Below are 21,294 nucleotides of genomic sequence, written 5' to 3'. Positions count from 1 at the left end.
GATTGGAGTGTTTTCTGACCCTCATCACACTGAACAAGGGGAATCTCCAAGCAAATGGTTCTTTCTGGTCAGAAGTAGCATCCCACTCCACCCTATCAGGGCATGGTCAGAGATTTCACCTCCCAAGGCATTAGGGAGGAGGACAAGAGAATATAATCCATTTGAGATTGTCTGCCATATACCCACCATATGCCCATGACAAGTGGGTAAAATCTCTCTGCAGTGGATGCAGCACCCTCCAAATATCCAGAAGGTCTAGGGCTCGACAAAGTGTGTGTGTGTGTGTGTGGGGGGGGGGGGGGGGGCGCCCTATGCAAATGTGATGGGTTTTCCTTGGGTTGAGATTTATCAAGAGAGAGATCCCAGACCAAATTGAAATCCCTGGCTGGGTATATCCCCAAATTGCAATACAGCATTTTGCAATCACTGATAAAACTTAGCATTATATTGGTTGGGAGCATGTACATTGGACAATACCAGTAATTGCCAACCCAGAATAAGTTGACATGTAACATATTGCCCCTCAGTGTCTTCCCATAGCCTCTGGATTTGGAGCAAAATTATAACTCCACTTTTCTTCCTTTGAGCTGGAGCTGCAACACAAGCACCCGCCCACCAAGTTTTTAACTTTTCAATTTTTCCTATTCAAGTGTTGACAGATGAGATTCTTGTAAAAAGGCCACATCTGCCCGGTGTCTATTCGAGGCCTGTAGGACTTTTATGTTTTATTGGGGAGGATATACCTCCCACTTTCCAGGAGAGCAACCGTACCATAAAATCCTACAAAAGGCCATGGCAGCTCCACTTCAAGACCCTAAATAGGAAACAGAGAGGGGCTGCCCTAGCCACCCACCCCTCCCAACAAAAGTCCTCCCCCAGACTCCATGTAATACCCTTCAACCACCAAAGCACTCCAATCACATACATCCAACTATTTAAGAAAAATATATCCCATCATCCTAGGGCACAGACTCCCCCCCCCCCCCCCACACTCCTCCACATCCCATGTGATAGTGTTTCACCTGTAAAGAGAACAAGACTTCCTCCTTGAACTCCTTCTCTTCTTTCCCCACCCTGACTGGAACCCCCAGCTCCCATCTAGAGACCCCTCAACACACAGGATGCCTAGATATCCCTCATCCCCCCCACCCCAACTAAAGAAAAAAACCAGCAGAAAGATTTATCCCATTGCAGTTGTGCCAAATCAAGCGGCTCCCTAAGGAGGAGGCTGCACCGTCTCCATGGGGCACTGATAAGTCTGTGGAACCTACTCCTGGGAAGGCGGGATATCAGCTACTCCAGAAGACCTCTACCTCAGAAGACCCAACAGAACCTGGATCATCCTCCTCCTGTTCAACACAATGCGAAAGGGAAGCAGCTTGCAGCGAGCACCCAATTAGTGCTGATAATTGGATGCTAATCAATTATCGGCTCTAATTGGCATTCATTGAAATTTACGTGTACAATTTTAGTCATGGGGATCCAAAAAGGGGGTGCAGCCATGGGAGGGTCATAGGCGGATCAGAGGCATTCCTATAAATTATGTGCACCCTTCTAGAATAAGGGGGATCTGTGCCTAATTTAAATGCGAGTATTTATAAAAGGGCTTATTTGGTGTAAATCATCATGTCTAAAGTTAAGGGTGATTCCGTTGCTAAGTGTGTTCTATAAATGGTGCCTAACGTTTAGCGCTGTTTATAGAATAGTGCTTAGCGCGTTTTTTTGGCACTGTTTATAGAATTTGGTTCTCTGTGCTTATGAGCTCCAATTTCCTATAGAGGAGTCATTTTATGATGCAATTGAAGTTTTGAGCTTAGATCTGTGTTCTATCAAAGTTTGGATGACGACAAATTGATACATGGAGGGGCATTTTCAAAAGGACATCCAAGTCAGAATAGGGACGTTCACATCAGAACATTCCAAATGGACATCCATCTCACATGTATTTTTGAATAGGAAATATGCTGAGATTCTGTTCAAAAATACATGTGATATGGACATCTGTGTGCTGGAGATGTCCAGAGTGAACAACCATTTTACAGACTGGAATGTCCAAATTATGACTGGGGAAAAACAAGGAATATGGACATCTTTATGGCAGAATTCTTAGAAAATGGCTTTACAGTCATCCATGCAGAGCAGAGGAGCAGCCTAGTGGTTATTGCAGTGGACTGTAAACCAAGGAACCCAGGTTCAAATCCCACTTAACTCTTATTTTGTAATTGTGAACCTTTCAAGAACAGAAAAATACTTTCTGTACCTGAATGTACACCACTTCAATAGCCTTCAGGCTTGCAAATGGCTTATATATTTATGTACAGTAGGCATATACAGTATTTACTATATTGTTTCCTAGGTTTTCTGGGCCAGGAGTTTTCCCTGTTTTCTGGATGATAGTTTGACTTGCGGATTGGATAACCCACAAGGAAGAGGCCCCAGTAGATTATAGAAGGTTGCTTATCCACAGTTTTTAGTGGAAATGTCTTGCTTATTTAAGCACTCATTTTTCATTTCTTTTGACAGATGTTGAAGCATCAGATTTCAGAACTGCAAGAACACTTTAGGCGGAATGAGTCCTGCTGGTCCTCTTCCCACAGTTACCTACAAAATCAAATAGAAGCTCTGACAAAAGAAAACTTGGACCTTCGGGACGAGCTCCATGCCTCAGAACATCAACGGCTAGAAACAGAAAAAAATTCAGATGAACTAGATCTCAGAAAGCCAGACACTCCAGTAAGAAGTAATTTCATATACATTTTCAAAAGCCACCAAGGATAAGGCAGTGTTTTGCTCTATAAAGAATCCTCAACACATCATTTGATAGCTACACTAATAAAATTTTGGTCACTTGCAGAGCAATTCTGTAAAGTACACATTAATAGTTACTTGCCGATTATGCACATAATTTATTAGCGTATTTTTGCTGTTAGGCTAGTATTCTATAAAAGACTGTATGCACCTACATTCCCTAATAGAATAGACTTCTACGAAGTTCCCAGATATAGAATTAGTCCTTTGTTGTAGAAATGATTTTAGTAACTATAGCGATGGGTGGAAAAGTTTCTGATGGGGGCAGTCTCTCCAAATGAGTTATGTTTGCAACAGCAATGAACTTCATTCTTAAGTCAGGATATGTTGAGTGTGATCTCAGTCTCCCAACGTTGCACAAAAAGTATTGAGATATGAACAAAAACTTCCAGAATCCATTTCCATCATTAAACTTGGCCAAGCGTTCCAAAGAGTAGAAGGAATGGGTGAGAATCCACTGGCACAAAAAGGGAAGGAAGCAACAGAGTATGCGAAGGAAGAGAAAAAACTCAAGGAATTAGACCAGCAGGGAAGGTACAACAAGTGGCAAATGCATAAGTATAGAAGGAAATACAAAGTGTTCCTCCAGCCCTCCACTCCATCCATGTCCAGCATTTCTCCTCTCTTCCCTCCCCTTCATCCATGTGCATCTCCTTCCGGTCTTCCCTCCCCTCCATCCATCCATGTCCAGCAACTCTCCTCTCTCCCCTGCCCTACCCTCCACCCATCCATGTCCAGCAACTCTCCATTCTCCCCTGCCCTCCATCCATCCATCCATATCCAGCAAATTTTCTCTCTCCCTTTCCCCCTCCATCCATCCATGTCCAGCAATTCTCCTCTTACCCCTGCCCTCCTCTCCATGTCCAGCGATTTCTATTCTCTCCCCTGCCCTCCCCTCCATGCATCCATGTCCAGCAACTCTCCATTATCCCCTGCCCTCCATCCATCCATATCCAGCAAATTTCCTCTCATTATGCTTTTCCAGGGAGGGAGCGAGCGAGAGGCAGGGAAGGAAAGGGAAGAGCATGGAAGCTCGCGGTTCCTCCAGACTGGCATAGCACTACTACTACTATTTAGCATTTCTATAGCGCTACAAGGCGTATGCAGCGCTGCACAAACATAGAAGAAATACAGTCCCTGCTCAAAGAGCTTACAATCTAATAGACAAAAAATAAATAAAGTAAGCAAATCAAATCAATTAATGTGAACGGGAAGGAAGAGAGGAGGGTAGGTGGAGGCGAGTGGTTACAAGTAGTTACGAGTCAAAAGCAATGTTAAAGAGGTGGGCTTTCAGTCTAGATTTAAAGGTGGCCAAGGATGGGGCAAGACGTAGGGGCTCAGGAAGTTTATTCCAGGCATAGGGTGCAGCGAGACAGAAGGCGCGAAGTCTGGAGTTGGCAGTAGTGGAGAAGGGCCGGGAGACGAGAAGATAGTAGTGGGTTAGTCCAAGGAGGTTTGGGTAGGAGCAGCTCGTTTGGGGGGGCACTGCACCTGTTGTCGTCCCCCCCCCAAACTACGCCCATGATATGCATGAGAAAGATTTGCTTACAATGGAGGCTGTGCATGCAAACCTCTTTCATGCATATTCATTGTGAAAATCAGATTGGCTTGATGTGTCCCAAGTAGTGGGTTGAGAACCCCCCTACTCTATGGCAATGAAGGTTTCTTCCTGAGTAGGGCTGGAACACTACTCTCACTGTTTCAGGGCACTTGTTGGACAAGGGCAAAACAAGCTTCAAGTCGCTACCTCTTGATTTCTTCTAGCCCTCTTCCAGTCCCCAGCACTCAGTGTCAGCAAGCACAGACACTTCTTAATAATGCAGATATCCAGAGAAGGCTTTGGCCTTGCAGTTAAAAGTGATTTTGCTGACAAATGTTGCAAGCTCAGTCCATAATTAATAAGAATAAAATGGTAGTAGCAACTTACAGTTCAGCATTAACCAGTACAGACACAGTGCCTTGTCAAAGATCTGCAAGAGGTTATAGGACATCTCAGACTTTCTTGTGTCTAGGTAGCTGATTCTTCAGAGACCACAAACTGATAGTCTCCTCTTTTGAAAGATCGTCGTTACTCTCCTTAGCTAGCTTTACTTCTGCTACTCTTCATCTCTTCTTTGGTTCACCAAACATTCCTTGCAGAGCTGTGGGATACAGGCCCTAGACTCTTTGGATTCACTCCCCACACCTCAGGCCTGGATAGCATTGGGGTTGACCACCCTGAAGCCAGGTGCTTCCCATCCCAGGTACTACTGGCAAAGAAAGGGCACAGCCCCTCCCCATTACACAAGGTTTTACATCCAAAATTACATCATGCCACCTCCCACACAATCCCTCTAGGGAAAAAGTGGTTTATATGTTAATTCTCCTCTGAAAGCATGCACAAACAATGACTTTGAAAAGTGCAACCTCTGTTTGTAAGAAAATATTAAAACTGGTAAATTTTTGAAAGCACCTGTTAACTTACCCATTAGCACTATTAGAACAGAGCATTGGTGCTGTAGTGTAGATATCTGTGTAAATCCCAAGCCACTATTGTTCTGATACAGCATATATAAAATATTAATACAGCACAAATGGGGTAAGTGTGAACTTGGAATGAAATATTTATAAATGAAAGCGGAAAGGTGTCATAAGGCACAGAAAAATGTCTAGGTATAGGACCAAAAGTAAAAGCTATAAAGCCAAGTCACGATATGCTGATAATTTGAAACACCTATTTTAAAGTATATTACAGAAATATTTGTTTAGCAACTACTGTGAAGCCTGCATCTTTAATTGGCTTTGTTACTTTTCATCAGGTTTCAGAAGCCATTTTGACAGGAAGATCTTTAACAAAACCCGAGTTAAGAATGTGGCACAATGGCCATATGAGCCACGGCACTTCTCCTTTTGGAAGGAAGACACCATCACAGAAACAGGCATCTGCAGAAACTGTTAAGGTACGAACAGTTCCTTAACAGTTCATTCTCTATCCAACTCCAAATGTAACTTTCTACTCTGGAATGGCGAATGCCATAACCGAACATTGTAAGCCACATTGAGCCTGCAAACAGGTGGGAAAATGTGGGATACAAATACAACAAATAAATAAAATAAAATTACCCAGGTAGATACTGACCATCAGAGGCAATATTCATAGAGCCACCACCAGCTGAAAATTGCTTACACCTAGATATGGTGCAGCTATCCAGAGAAGAGCAGACTTTATCTGGATAACTGCTGCTTAACTTTTTGAATATTGACCGGATTGTTTCCATGTACATAATCTCTTTGTAATGCTAATTTTTATAATCTTTGTATTTTTAGGCAACAAGCCATGTGGCAGAAAGGGCTGAGATTCTAAAAGCAGGATCAAGGGAATCTGGAAATGGGTCACCATGTGTCAGTTTTCTTAGTAGAAGTGCAACACCCACTGGGAGGAGAACACCCCATCAAGGACATTTAACACTATCTGAACCAGAAAAGGTATGTATAGTTCGTCTAGTTCTCTGAGGGTAACACATAGATGTAGCAGATTACTATTTTGTAGCAAAAGTTTGGAGGGGATGTGGGATACCAGACCTAGCTTGTACACTCATGATGAATTCAAACAGCTGCTTCTCCAAATTCTACACTGCTCCTATGAGATAGAATAGTTCCTTTATTATTCTGTACTCCTGAGATTCCTTTTGACAAAGGAAAAGCAATGAAATATCATGCTAGAGTTCCTTGATTATGCATATTAGGTCTTGGTCTCTCACAGACTGTAGCCTAATATGCAAATTTGCTTTCCTCTAGCATGCTGGGATAGGGGTGGGTGGGGGAGTCTTTTTCCCACTTTATTTATTTGTTACATTTGTATCCTACATTTTCCCACCAATTTGCAGGCTCAATGTGGCTTACATAGTACCGTAAAGGCAATCGCCAAGTACGGTTGGGAACAAATACAATTAGATGTTAGGATGGAATAGGGTAGATAAGATTCAGGTAACTTAGGGGGGTAGAGGATAGGAGGGGTAAGATAATGTCCAATACGATCTTTGGTGTTGATATGTTGCAGGGTTGAGGCATTTATGTTGGGTCGTTAGAGTACGCCTTTCCGAACAGGTGGGTCTTTAGTGATTTTCTGAATTGTAGATGGTTGTAGACTGTTTTCACAGCTTGTGGCAGTGCATTCTACAGTCGTGTATTTATGTAGGAAAAGTTGGACGCATAGGTTGTTTTGTATTTAAGTCCTTTGCAATTTGGGTAGTGGAGATTCAGGTAAGTCCGTGATGAACTGGTTCTATTTCTAGTTGGGAGATCAGTCAGGTCAGTCATGTAACCTGGGACTTCACCATAGATGATCTTGTGGACCAGAGTGCAGGTTTTGAAGGTGATGCATTCTCTGATCTGAAGCCAGTGCAATTTTACATGGAGTGGTGTGGCACTTTGGAATCATGTTTTACCAAATATCAACCTGGCTGCTGTGTTTTGGGCTGTCTGGAGTTTCTTTGTGAGTTGTTCCTTACAACAGTGTCCAAAACACATTATTGACTCTTTCTGAATAAGTATTAAGAGCTCAGTCTAACAACCTCCTGAACCTGGATAGGATAAAAGTCAACATGACTAACATCCTATCCTCCATCCTCGGCTGTTGTTCTTAGTCCAAAACTTCAAAACTCCATGGTTCAATCAATTAAAGGTTAGTACTTTTCATAATTTTCTTCTCTGTTCATTGTGGCTCATCCTGTTCACCCTTCCTCCTCGGGACTCCCTTGGTCAGGCCACCTTCAAGTCTCTTGGCTGTGGGCACCTCTTCCTCCCCCTGTCTCCTTTTTTCTACATTTCTCTAGGGAGGTTATAAGGCCCTACGAAATTGACTCCATCCCTCCTTATTGCCCTTTACCTCTCAGGGAGCTTGGCTTATTCCTCTCCCAATTAGGCTTATTGGAATGGTACCTCCCAGCCTTTAATATGGACACAAATTGCTATTGTGTATAGGCTTCTCTGCTTCACCCTTCTGGGACATTCCTCCGATCTGATTCTTCATCTTGGCTTAACCCATTCTTAAATAGACCTCTCCTTTCTGTAGGTTCTTTGATTTACCTGCCCTAGAGCAGTGCATTTTAAGGCTCATAGTTTTCTTCACTTTCCTAACAGAAAACACTTATTCCTGAGAAGACAGGCCCTATGCATGTCACATACCTCTTTCTTAGCATGACAGGCCCTGTGTCTGTCATAGGGGGAATACAGGGGTATGGTTTTCTTTGTAACAGGGAATGCAGCTGAGCAGTGGAAGAGCCAACACTGTTCAGCAGGAATCTTTTTGGTTATTAGGTTCTGGTAGTTCAAAGAAATCATTATTATTTTTGTTGCTTCTAGGTGGGGATGGTAGTAAATAAGGGTGAGCTGGAGGATGGGAGAGGGGCCTAGGGGCTGTTCAGGTGTTTGGAGTGTTGGAATTGCTGTCTGGAATGGTCTGATGGCTTTCAAAGATTGGTTGGCCAACAGAATTGTTTTGCACAGACCGACAGTCAAGTTCCAATGGTACATGAACAAGTAAGAAGGACCAAAATCCTACCTCCTGGGTTGGGAAACTGTCAGGATATGGAACTAGGTCATCTCTCAAAGAATTACCATCAGATCCATGTACCTGGCGGGGATGAACAGTACCCTGGCAGACTAGCAGAATTGTGTGCTTAAACCACATAGGTGGTCCCTTGATGTGGAAGTAGTTTAGAAGATAGTTCAAGAGTTGGGCACTCTGTCGATTGATTCTTTGCTGTGCCTCAAAACAGGAAAGTACCTTAGTTCTGTTTCAGAATATAAATATATGGCAAACTACCTTCTGTCTGATATCCTCCAATCCCCCAATAGCAAAAACTGTCCTGAAATTCAGATGAAGCCAGGGAACTACAACTCTCAGCCTTTTGGCTGAGTCCAACTGTGTGGTTCCCTCCTCTTCTGCTCTTTCCATAAGCATAGGAGCCAACTTTTCAAAACTATTGGGGGTGCTAAGCCCAGTGGAAATAACCCCTTCCTGGAAACATATAAGGAATTTTCTCAATGTTGTAGGTGCTCAAGCACCCACAGAGCTAGCTCCTATGTCCATAAGAATCCGTAAAACTGGGGAATTCTCAAACACTGATCACAAGAGCTCAGGGAACTCTGTTGCTCCCCAACATTGACTCCTTTGCTTTCATAGCTTGTATGTTAAGAAGGGAAAATTTGGCTTCTGTGAATCTTCCTGACAGCATATCTCATTACTCTGGTTTCCAGGAGGGATTCCACTAGAAGGTATTATGGTCTCAAATGGAAGAAATTTGAATCTGGCATGACAGGAAGGCTGCAGATCTCTTTTCTTACCCAAACAAAGACCGATTGAATACCACCTACATTTGTTAGAGTCAGGTTTGAAAGCAACTCTGTGAGAGTAAACCTAAATGCAAATGATGCATACCACTATCATGAAGGTACAGCTTTTAGTTGTTCAGTTCACGTGGGGCTTGTTTCTGTTGAAACCTCACATCAGGCCTTTTTCAGTGTCATGGGATCTCAATGCTATATTAACCCAGATGCTCCTTTTGAGCCACTGAATACCTGTGAACTGAAGGATCTGACCTGGAAGGTCCTGTGTTTGGTGGCAGTAAGTTCAGTACACAGAATAATTGAGTTTCATGCTCTAGTAACTGATCCACATTAAAAGTTTTACAACAGCGAGGTTCTGCACACTCATCCAAAGTGCCTTCCTAAGGTAGTAGTGGATTTCCATTTTAATTGGTCAATTATCCTTCCAATACTTTCCCCCCAAGCCTCATACCCACAAAGGTGAAAGTGCTTGCATACATTGGATTACAAGAGAGCCTTAGCCTTCTTAACAGTCCACACAATGAGCTAAAAGACTGCATTTCCTTTGCTTATGCTCATAAGAACATAAGCAACTAGTTATAGGATTCTAAAATTTTTCTCCATGATATATAAAAGCAAAGGATCAATGGAAAATATACTAAATTATACTATTGAGGTGAAAAAGTGATATTGAAGGTGCTCAGACTCTCCAACTTGATTCAGCAAACAGCTGAATTCATTTCAGCAAACAACTGAAACCTTTCAGATGTCAATCATTGCACCATAATATGCATAGGCAGTCTATGGAGATTCTTCAGTAGTAAAAACAAAACAAAAGTATTTTCAGCTATCAATCTCTGTAAGTCATATCATTCCACAATGCAGATCAAACCCTGTAGAAAAGAATATAAACACTTAACTTGAGATGAAAGATGACAATCTTGATTGAAGAAGATTCCTGCAGTTTATGGCTGTATCAAGTGGAGATCAACATGCTAGACCATAACCGCTATGTAAAAGTTAAAAACTAGTAGACTCCAGTTCCGCCATAGGTGTGTTCAGGAGATTGGGGCCAAACAGATTTTTTTTTAATTAGAAAACTCTTTAAATCAGATATTAATCAAACTTATAAAAAACATCTTCGCTTCTAAACAATTAAACATTTAAATCATACTAAAAAATACATCCTATTGACCTGCTTATGCTAGGGAGGGAACAAGTCAGGTCTCAATGTTTCCCTGTGCAACAAAAAAAACACCAGCACATGCGCTGGTTATCTACTGCTCTCACTTCATCGCTATTGGTTCTTTAAACCTTAAATCAGTTTCCCTATTTAGACCTCCCACCCTCCAGGCGCCGTTAGTACAGCATTGGAAGACAGCTTGTCATTCAATAGAAGATTACGATTTGTAGTTTTGCTACAGTTGTCTGAAGAAAAAGGAACTGATGTGTCAAAGATCCTATTGAAAAAAGAACAGAGATTAATATATTGGGGCACAGTAGAACCAGGAGCTCTAAATAGGAAAAAAGTGTTACTATGAGTTTTTCATCTCTGCAGCAAGTTTTTCTTCATATTCTCTTTTAGTTTTCATCAGTGCTTTGCATCTCGCGTGACAGTGCTTATGTCACTTCTTGTTTTCTTTGTTCGGATCCTTTTTCTAGTCTTTGAGGGATGTGTTTTTTGGCTCTAATAGCCTCTTTCACTTCACCTTTCAAATCATAATGGCTGTCGTTTGCTCTTCTTTCCACCTTTGTTAATATATGGAATACATCTGGTTGGGCTTCCATGATGGTATTTTTAAACAAAATCCATGCCTGATTTAAAGTCCTAACCTTTGCGGCTGACCCTTTTAGCTTTTTTTTAAACTATTTTCCCCATTTTGTCATAGTCACCCTTTTGAAAATGAAATGCTGCTACAATTGATTTTCTTAATGACTTCACTCCAGATATCACCTCAAATTAGATTGTGTTACGATCACTGTTTCCCAACAGATCCAACACCGTTCCCTCTCAGACAGGCTTGACTCTTGAGGGTCATGTTTTAGCTAATAATGTCAGAACTATGGCTGCATCAGAAGCCCACTTAAGGTGAGCCTTCTTGGAGGGAATTTGCAAAGCTGTAATGTGGACTTCTTTTCAAACATTCACATTATACTACTGCCAAGAAAAAGACTCCTAGAATCTCTATAGGGATTAGAATCCAGCTCCATCTGTCCAGTCCCATTTCTCTTCATTTCCAGGCTGCCTTCAAAAACAAAAGAGAAAATATGAAAAAAGTTAGTTGCCACCAAAAATACATTGGTATCTGCCTATTGTAGTGCCCTTTACATGTTAGTGTTTTTTGACCTTTTTTTTGTTGGAAGGAGAAAACCTGTCCTTGGAAAAAACCAAATGGCTAGCAGAATATGTGTCCTTTGTGAATAACAGGATGCAAGTCCTCACATACCCTCCCACATCCCTAAGGAGTTGTATTCTCATCTAAATGTTCACAAGGTTTGAAATGGTTCCATGTAACAGTGGCAGGTTGGAAGTGAGTCTTCTCAAAAGTTTTTTGATGAGTCCAGTTGGAGAAGCATTCCCATACCAGGCTCTGTCAGTAACATCACCTGTGTAACTTGGTTTTCTGTGTAGAACCACTGATACTGCTGAGTTTATTTCATTCTATCACAACAAAATTTCATAAGAATATCACCAACTACAGTATTTTATTTATTTCTTCTTCATTTCAGACTATATACCTACCTCTTGATAATCAACAACGAAAGTCACCTGTTCCCATTTCATACCTCAATGTGTTTAAGAGAAATAATTCCCTATCTTATGAAAAAGGTAAGAGCTTTCGAAATGAAATATTTTGTGTAAATGTAGAGAAGAAGCTATGTTTCTGATCTGAAGATTTTTTAACAAAACAATCCCCTTTTCTCTTTTTCTGTGCTGTTACTATTCTTTCATACCTCTCCTCAGAATTGAAAATAAAAGTTTTAAAGTTCACGAAAGTTTTAAAGATCACCATAATAAGTCATAAGAATATGAGAGAGGCCATATTGAGTCCAGTATCTGACAGTGATCAGTCCAGGTCGTCTGACAAGTCTCTTCCATGTTACTATCTCCCAGAAATAAGAGATGAAGAGACCCAAATCTGTCTGGCTAATAATTTGTGGACTTCTCCAAAACAATTGGGGCTTGAAATTTAAAAGCATATATTCAGACCATAGGAGCCAACTTTTGCAAATGATGGGGGTGCTGAACTCACAAACTTATTGCTTCCATCCTCAACATGAAAAAAAAAAAAAGAAAGTATGATTGGTTGTGAATTTGAACAGCCAGTAGGTATATAAACATGGGGAAGATTTATATGGCCAAATCAAAAGTTAGAGAAATACTCAAATTCTTGCCAGTCTCTCTTCCTTCACATCCCCTTCAGCCCAGTCCATAATCGTACTCTCTCCCCTTCAGCTCATCCACACAACACTCCACCCCTCCCAAGTCCTCACCAGTTTCTTACTCACTTCATACTCTCCTATTCCCCTAATTTCTGCTTTCTCTTCTCTCCTTAGTTCTTTGCTGTTTCTTACATCCAGTGTGCTGCTGCAGCTAGGAAAGTGAATAGAATGTTGGGTATTATTAGGAAAGGTATGGAAAATAGGTGTGGATGTTATAATGCCGTTATATCACTCCATGGTGCGACTGCACCTTTAGTATTGTGTTCAATTCTGGTCGCCGCATCTCAAGAAAGATATAGTAGAATTGGAAAAGGTGTGGCGAAGGGCGACTAAAATGATAGCGGGGATGGGACGACTTCCCTATGAAGAAAGACTAAGGAGGCTAGGGCTTTTCAGCTTGGAGAAGAGACGGCTGAGGGGAGACATGATAGAGGTATATAAAATAATGAGTGGAGTGGAACAGGTGGATGTGAAGCGTCTGTTCACGCTTTCCAAAAATACTAGGACTAGGGGGCATACGATGAAACTACAGTGTAGTAAATTTAAAACAAATCGGAGAAAATCTTACTTCACCCAACGCGTAATTAAACTCTGGAATTTGTTGCCGGAGAACGTGGTGAAGGCGGTCAGCTTAATAGAGTTTAAAAAGGGGTTAGAGGGTTTCCTAAAGGAGAAGTCCATAAACCACTACTAAATGGACTTGGGGAAAAATCCACAATTCCAGGAATAACATGTATAGAATGTTTGTACGTTTGGAAAGCTTGCCAGGTGCCCTTGGCCTGGATTGGCCGCTGTCGTGGACAGGATGCTGGGCTTGATGGACCCTTGGTCCTTTCCCAGTGTGGCATTACTTATGTATTTTTTAATTCTTCCTGCACATATATAGTGTGACTTCTTATATTTAAGGATAGTGGGAGACCACATGATGCACTGACGCAGTCAGATGTGGATTAGAGCGGCTCCGGTCCCCACACCCGATTCCAACAGAAAACAATGGTTTGGTGTGGATTTCAGTGGAGCACTTGTAACTTTCCTGTAAGGTGATTGTTTTATGGACCGCCAGGGACTTACTTCTTGCTAATGCTGGGGGGGGGGGGGGGGGGGGTAAGGGGGGCTGGAGACCCACCAGATCTCCAGCTGTCCCTGAACCTGTGTCGGGGGGGGGGGGACCGGAGGTCTGCCGGACCTCCAGCCCCCTAACGTTGGGGGTCGTTGGTTGCCCACTGGGCCACCAGGGACTTGTTCGAAATGCCTGGGGGGCATTAGGGGTCTCCAGCCCTCCATGAACCTGTATGGTGGGGTGTCGGTGTTTTGCTTTGCTCGGGGCAGGGGTAGTTGGGATCTGGTGGTCCCATGGACCTCCAGCCCCTGTTTGACAGGTCTGGACTTTTGACAGCCCAGACCTGTCAAACAAATGCGGAAGGATTGTGCCTGAGTGCGTGCTCGGGTACAATCCTCCCGCACTTCTTCCCTATGATCAGAGAGAATTGTGTGCTTAAATTAGCATGTCATTATCTCTGATCATAGGTCCAATAATGCCCCGCGCTGTTACAACGCTATTTTTAGAGCGCTGTTTGTTGGAGAATAAATCCTGAAGGGATCGCATTGTAGGAATGCCGGATCATCTCCCTTATTGCAATCTTGCCTCTTTTTTAGAGCAGTAGTTTACAAAAGAATTTGCTCTCTCAGGCAGCATGGGGCCATTTTGTAATGAAAGAGCGCACAGAATAGGCCAACTCCAAGAAGACAGACTGAGGCCGCGTGTGGTCCAAGAACAGAGGAAGCGTTTCCAACCAATCTGTGCTGCATTATTTGAGAGGAAAATTCAATTTACATTGCTATACCCGGCAACACTGAAAGTAATGCAAAGTGATGCACTTAGGGAATAGAAATGCAAAGTGATGCACTTAGGGAATAGAAATCCGCGGGAGACGTATGTGTTAGGCGGGGAGAGTCTGATAGGTACGGACGGGGAGAGGGATCTTGGGGTGATAGTATCTGAGGATTTGAAGGTGATGAAACAGTGTGACAAGGCGGTGGCTGTAGCTAGAAGGTTGTTAGGCTGTATAGAGAGAGGTGTGACCAGCAGAAGAAAGGGGGTGTTGATGCCCCTGTATAAGTCGTTGGTGAGGCCCCCATCTGGAGTATTGTGTTCAGTTTTGGAGGCCGTATCTTGCTAAGGATGTAAAAAGAATTGAAGCGCTGCAAAGAAGAGCTACGAGAATGGTATGGGATTTGCGTTACAAGACGTATGAGGAGAGACTTGCTGAACTGAACATGTATACTCTGGAGGAAAGGAGAATCAGGGGTGATATGATACAGACGTTCAAATATTTGAAAGGTATTAATCCGCAAATGAACCTTTTCCGTAGATGCGAAGGTGGTAGAACGAGAGGACATGAAATGAGATTGAAGGGGGGCAGACTCAAGAAAATGTCAGGAAGTATTTTTTCACGGAGAGAGTGGTGGATGCTTGGAATGCCCTCCCGCGGGAGGTGGTGGAAATGAAAATGGTAATGGAATTCAAACATGCGTGGGATAAGCATAAAGGAATCCTGTGCAGAAGGAATGGATCCTCAGGAACTTAGTCTAGATCGGGTGGCTGATCCGGTGGTGGGAGGCGGGGCTGGTGGTTGGGAGGCAGGGATAGTGCTGGGCAGACTTATACGGTCTGTGCTAGAGCCGGTGGTGGGAGACAGGACTGGTGGTTGGGAGGCGGGGATAGTGCTGGGCAGACTTATATGGTCTGTGCCAGAGCCGGTGGTGGGAGGCAGGGATAGTGCTGGGCAGACTTATACGGTCTGTGCCAGAGCCGGTGGCGGGAGGCGGGGCTGGTGCTGGGCAGACTTATACGGTCTGTGCCAGAGCCGGTGGTTGGGAGGCGGGGCTGGTGGTTGGGAGGTGGGGATAGTGCTGAGCAGACTTATACGGTCTGTGCCCTGAAGAGCATGGGTACAAATCAAAGTAGGGTATACACAAAAAGTAACACATATGAGTTATCTTGTTGGGCAGACTGGATGGACCATGCAGGTCTTTTTCTGCCATCATCTACTATGTTACTATGTAAACGAGAATGAAAAATGGACAACATATGCTACTGTGTCTGCAGCCCAGGAATTCCTTAATAAGTGGTGACTTTGACCATGTGAATCCATGATATTGCAAGCCTTACACATTGCTGAATGACATATCTGTTTCAGATAGAGAGCTCTACAAGTTTTTCAATAGCATGCCTTTTGCAGTTCTTGTTATAGTCATTATGCATTTATACATTTATATGGTAAATGAAACCGCAGCTGTGGGGGGTGGGGTGCGGGGAACATTGTATCTGAGTGGTTTTATGTCACTGTTTTGCACATAGTGTGTGACTCTGAATTTGGATGTATCGGGGGGGGGAGGGGTAACTCTTCTGTATTTGTTCTTATGGTTGTGGGACTAATTAGGAATGATTGGGTGGGGGGAGGGGGATGTTCTGTGTATTCTGGAAAATCATTTATAAGAGGGGGCCAATTTCTTATTTATTGTAGGATGGTGATTTAAATAGTTTCCACTGCAAGTATTCAGTATTGAAGTCTGGGGTGAGGCTGGGCACCCAGGACTTCCTGTATCATATGACATCCACATTTTCATTTTCATGTAGTTGTTTTGGTTTAGGATGACCTCTACTTGTCGTTTGATGTCTTGGAATGTGGGTGGCATTACCTCCCCCATAAAGTGAACAAAGATATTAAATGCTTTAAAACGCCACAAGGCAGACATAGTTTGCCAGCAAGAGACGGTGCTTAACAGACGAGGAGCATGAAAACTCGAAACAACAATGGGTGGGGGAGGTATTTTATGCTTCCTTGGGGAGGAGACATGGGGGAGTTGCAATTTTGTTTAACAAGGCCTTGACTTGCAAAGCTAACTTGATATTTAGAGACCCTGGTGGCAGGTATTTACTGGTAAAAGTGTGGGTGCAGGGTAAATAATTTAACTTATTGGTCATATATGCCCCTACTCCCTATGAACAAAATTTCTACCCAGATCTGTTGAAACAGCTGCTACCCTATCAACAAGGTGAACTTGTGGTGGCCGGGGATATGAATATAGTAATGGATCCTGTATTAGACCGCTCTAGAGGCTCACTGACTCCAGGTGTGGGGACTGGAGGATGCCGAATATTATATAATTTTGCACTAGCGCTTAATCTTGTAGATCCATGGCGTCTTCTTCACCCCTCAGAGAAGGAATTTACACACATGTCTCGGGCACACCACACCCATGCCAGATTGGACTATATTTTGGTCTCTACTCCAGTGTTTCAGCAATTCAATCAGCAGAAGTAGAGCCAGCGGAAATCTCAGATCATGCTTTAATCTGGGTGAAGATAGAGGTACTTCAGACAGTTAATTGTTGTTGTTACATTTGTACCCCGCGCTTTCCCACTCATGGCAGGCTCAATGCGGCTTACATGGGGCAATGGAGGGTTAAGTGACTTGCCCAGTGTCACAAGGTGCTGCCTGTGCCTGAAGTAGGAATCAAACTCAGTTCCTCAGTTCCCCAGGACCAAAGTCCACCACCCTAACCACTAGGCCACTCCTCCACTAGAGGGTTGTGTTTCCCTAGCTATTTAGCCTGTAATTCTGAGTTTGTAAAATATTTAACGAACAAATGGTTAGATTTTGTGACCAATAATGCACAACATGAATCCCAACCTATGTTATTCTGGAGCATAGCTAAGGCAGTGCTCCAGGGAGATATTATTGCAATTGTGAGTCGTAGGAATAAGATCTTGGCGTCTACTATAGTGAATCTAGAAAAGCGATTGTAGAGGGTGAAGTTCCAATATACTAATGTTCCATCACCTCAAACAAGGGAGCTTTTGACATCTATACAGACGTCCTTAAATATGAACATATGATGCGTAGTTTGCTGTGTAGGAAGTTTAAGCTCCATAGATATGGTAATAAAATGGGGAGACTATTGGTGCAGGAGATTATTGGCAAAGGATGCTAGGCTGCATAGAGAGGGGTATAACCACAGAAGAAAGCTTGGCAGAAGGCATCAACATCCTTGAGCCGCTGATAACTAAGCATGCCTGGGGTGCCAGCATCAGCGGCTCAAGGAGTTGCTGCTGCTGCCTGCTAAGCTTGGTAAAAGGGAGTTCTGTCTGTCTTTGGAGGAAGTCTTCAGCTGACAGACTTTGGGGATCCTCATGAGCTAAAGTAAATTTTGAGTTGGGAGGTGCGGGGAGAGGGGTGGAGAGTGGGGGAGGAAGGGGGCTAGGGCAGAAAGAAAACTTTTTGTGCCCACCCACTTTGGGCTCAGACCCACCCAAAATTGGCTGTTTGGCTGCACCACTGGCCGCAAAGATTCAGGTGTCCCTTACCTGATACTGTGGGGGTAATATCCAGCTTGCAGCAGTCAGCATTTTTTAAAATGCTGACTGCTGGGCACCAGTACTGAATATCTACAGATAATTTAAGTAGGGGAGGCTGCCGGAACTTATACAGATCCTGACCTATATTCAGCCTGAGCCTTCATAGGAGGGACCCCAATAACTTTTTTTCTTTCATTCCCTCAATTCCCCTTCCACTTCCCAATGCAGCCCCCTCCCCTAGCTGCCAACAGTCACAACCCCCCCCCCCTACTCACCCCCTTCTCTAGTCTACAGTGGAGTAGAGGAGTGGTCTAGTGGCTAGAGCATCAGTTTCGACATTGAGGTGGCGGGTACAAATCCCACTGCTGCTCCTTGTGATCTTGGGCAAGTCACTTAACCCTCCATTGCCTTAGGTACAAACTTAGATTGTGAGCCCTCCAGGGATAGGGAAATACCTAGTGTACCTTGAGCTACTACTGAAAAAGGTGTGAACAAAATCTAAATATATAGATAAATATACCACCCTCCATGGCCTACCCCTGTATTCTGGTGGTCCGGTGGGGTCAATGGGGGCAGCAGGAAAGCAATGGAGGGTTAAATGATTTGCTCAAAGTCACAAGGATCTGCAGTGGGAATTGAACCCAGTTACCCCAGGTTCTTAGCCTACTGTAGTAATCATTAGGCTACTACTAATTAATGCCTAAAATGTAAAGATTCATTTTCAGTACATTTGTTATGACAATATGAGATTAATTTAATAAAATAATTTCATGATTTATATGAAAATAGAAAAATACTACATGCTGTAGGTTGTTTGCAAAACTTATTCATGCATGTATACTTACATTTACTATGTTTCCTTACCCTGTAGGCAGACATTCATCAAACTCAAGTAGCTCAGAGGATATTTTACTTCACTCTCTTGGGAGGGAAGGTATTTCTGGTTGCAGTTTCCACAGTAACAATGAAGAAACTCAGGTATATAAGAAACATGGTATCCACTAAACTGCAGATTACGACACTTACGTGCTTCATATGTAGGATTCACTTTGAAGTCTTTTAAATATTTGTCTAGATCTGTATAGCCATCTCTTATTTTAAATGGTTTTAGACCAAGGCACTATGCAAGTGGTACAGATATAATAAGTTCCTGTCATGAATAGCCAAGTCTATACGGGTAGCTGAGACAATGAAAGGACAAGGTTACTTTCTCGAGGCCCCAATGAGCGTCAGTGTGAGGTTCAGGATTCCAACATTGTCTACTAATTCCTAGCTGATTACTCTTAACTAGTTGGCACCTTCCTTGTCCATTATTAAATCCTTGATTCAGATTCATCTATTCTGTATTGCTGTGTGGCTATGCTATGCTCAGAAAAAGTCAGACAGAGACCAAAAGACTGAAAAAGGGAGGTTTTGTTACTCACCACAGGAGCACAGAAAGTAAGTTTGTATACAAGTGCAGAGAAGCTATTTTTATTATACCCAGGCTCATCAGACTAAAAAGGCAAAATTACAGAATGAAAGGTTGTAAAAATTATAAGAAACAATTTAGGTCCTAACTACCAGAAAATAAGTAAATAGTGTTTGGAAAGTTACTACATTATCATAGGCATTACTGGTGGAGATCAGAGATATAAAATGAATGAAAGAATAAAAGATTCTTAGCTACAAAGATTTAGTACCCAATCACAGTCACGGGGGAAGGTACCCCCCCCCCCCCCCTTGAAAATAGACTCTGGCAAGGATATGAAACACTAACTTGTCCAGGAGGCATATTTCAGGACTCCTTAGATGAGCAGTCACTTATATACTCTACACATACACAGGGGTCTGCCCATGTGTCTGGTCATTACTACACGTTTTACCTACAGTTATTCTTATATGTCCAGCTAAAACCGGTTTGTACTAGTTTGCAGGTATAACCATTATCAGGCCTCTAGATACCGTGAACAGGATATGCTGAAGTCTGTTGTAACAAACTGCAGAAGAAGCGGTCACAGAGCACAAAGTGTAGTTGCATGACAAGTTCACTCAGGGGTAAATGGGGCTATGTAAGAAATTGCTGATAATCAATACAGGATTCCATTTCATTATTTTATCCATAACTTCCTTTTGTTCTTCTGAGTTCCCAGTTAATAGTGTGCAGTAAATTCTGTGTTAGCCACATAAGATGGAAGGGGTGAGGAACAGGCAGGAAATTCATTTTACAGTTAATGCAGAGTTTGTTACCATTCATGAACTGTTAACATACCAGATAATGCAGAGACGTTAGCACTCCAGCACATCAAGAGGAGTAACTAATTGCATCATTTTAGCTTCCATTCTGTTAATATGCATATATTTAAAACAAAGTATTTAAAACTTTTTTAAAAAATGTATTATATACCACCCACAAGTCTGAAAGCAATCAAAGCTATATACATACAGTTTAGTAGATATATTTCTGTCCTTAGAGGGTTCACAATCTGAGTTTGCACCTGAGGCAATGGAGGTTTAAGGGCCCTGTTTACAAAGGCCCGCTAGTGTTTTTATCGTGCACTAAAAACACTAGTGCACCTTTGTAAACAGGGCTCTAAATGTCTAGTTTTGCAGAAATAAACTTAGGTGCAAGTGATCCCATACTTTGTACCCACAGCAAGTTTCAAAGCAAAAGTACATGCATATTTTCACATTGAAAATTAGTGTAAATTCCTCAGGTAAAGAGTATGTATAATCTTTGTCCCAGTGTAGACAGTGTGAAAATTCCCCCCTAATTGTTTAAATTTGTATCTTTAAATATCTACCACAGGAAAATGAGAATCATATTACAAATAAGCCTCATATATCACAGAAATCTTGGGAGAGGAAAGTATGCACAATGGCCAATCCAAGAAGCCAAAGTGTAACTCCCACTGGAAGAAAAACACCGGCTGACATTACATCAGGTGCTGTTATAAAGGTTTGTGATCCTGGATCTTATGCAACAAGAAATTTGAGAGATTAGCTATTAAGAATGTTGTAGAAATTTGTGCTGCATTTTTACAAAGAGATTTCCTATTTTTGTAAGATAACATGCAGAAGTGATTATAGTGATGCCAAACATCAGGATGGTCTCCCCGTAAGCGTTTTAGTGGCCCATTTATTATAGTCCGTTAATGCGCATCAAAAGGGTAAATTTATATGCTTATATAAGAGCACATAGTTAAAGCATCATTTCAAATATCTATGTGAAGCCTATTTTATAAAGGCACATAGGCACCTCCTTGTCTTTATAAAATAGTACGGTAAATGGCAGTGCTGACATTTCCATCACTGGTGAATGTCCACACCAATGTTTGTATAGTACCTGCATAAATTATAGTATTTTAAAATGTACTTGTCTGCTCTGCCCA

At 42.5% G+C, this 21,294-nt stretch overlaps 1 protein-coding gene across 1 annotated transcript in view; it reads left to right on the top strand.

The window, feature by feature from the left end:
- Positions 1 to 21,294, top strand: part of LOC115464856 (centromere protein J-like) — a 139,283-nt gene that overhangs the window by 81,151 nt on the left and 36,838 nt on the right. The window contains exons 10-15 of the mRNA XM_030195213.1: positions 2,524 to 2,733; positions 5,607 to 5,747; positions 6,115 to 6,273; positions 11,848 to 11,947; positions 18,795 to 18,901; positions 20,712 to 20,861. Coding sequence (XP_030051073.1) covers positions 2,524 to 2,733; positions 5,607 to 5,747; positions 6,115 to 6,273; positions 11,848 to 11,947; positions 18,795 to 18,901; positions 20,712 to 20,861 — 867 coding nt within the window. The remainder of the gene's footprint in view (positions 1 to 2,523; positions 2,734 to 5,606; positions 5,748 to 6,114; positions 6,274 to 11,847; positions 11,948 to 18,794; positions 18,902 to 20,711; positions 20,862 to 21,294) is intronic.

This window comes from Microcaecilia unicolor, chromosome 3, assembly GCF_901765095.1.
Source record: "Microcaecilia unicolor chromosome 3, aMicUni1.1, whole genome shotgun sequence".
NCBI classification, from domain to species: Eukaryota; Metazoa; Chordata; class Amphibia; order Gymnophiona; family Siphonopidae; genus Microcaecilia; species Microcaecilia unicolor.
This window is presented reverse-complemented; position numbering and strand designations above follow the sequence as displayed.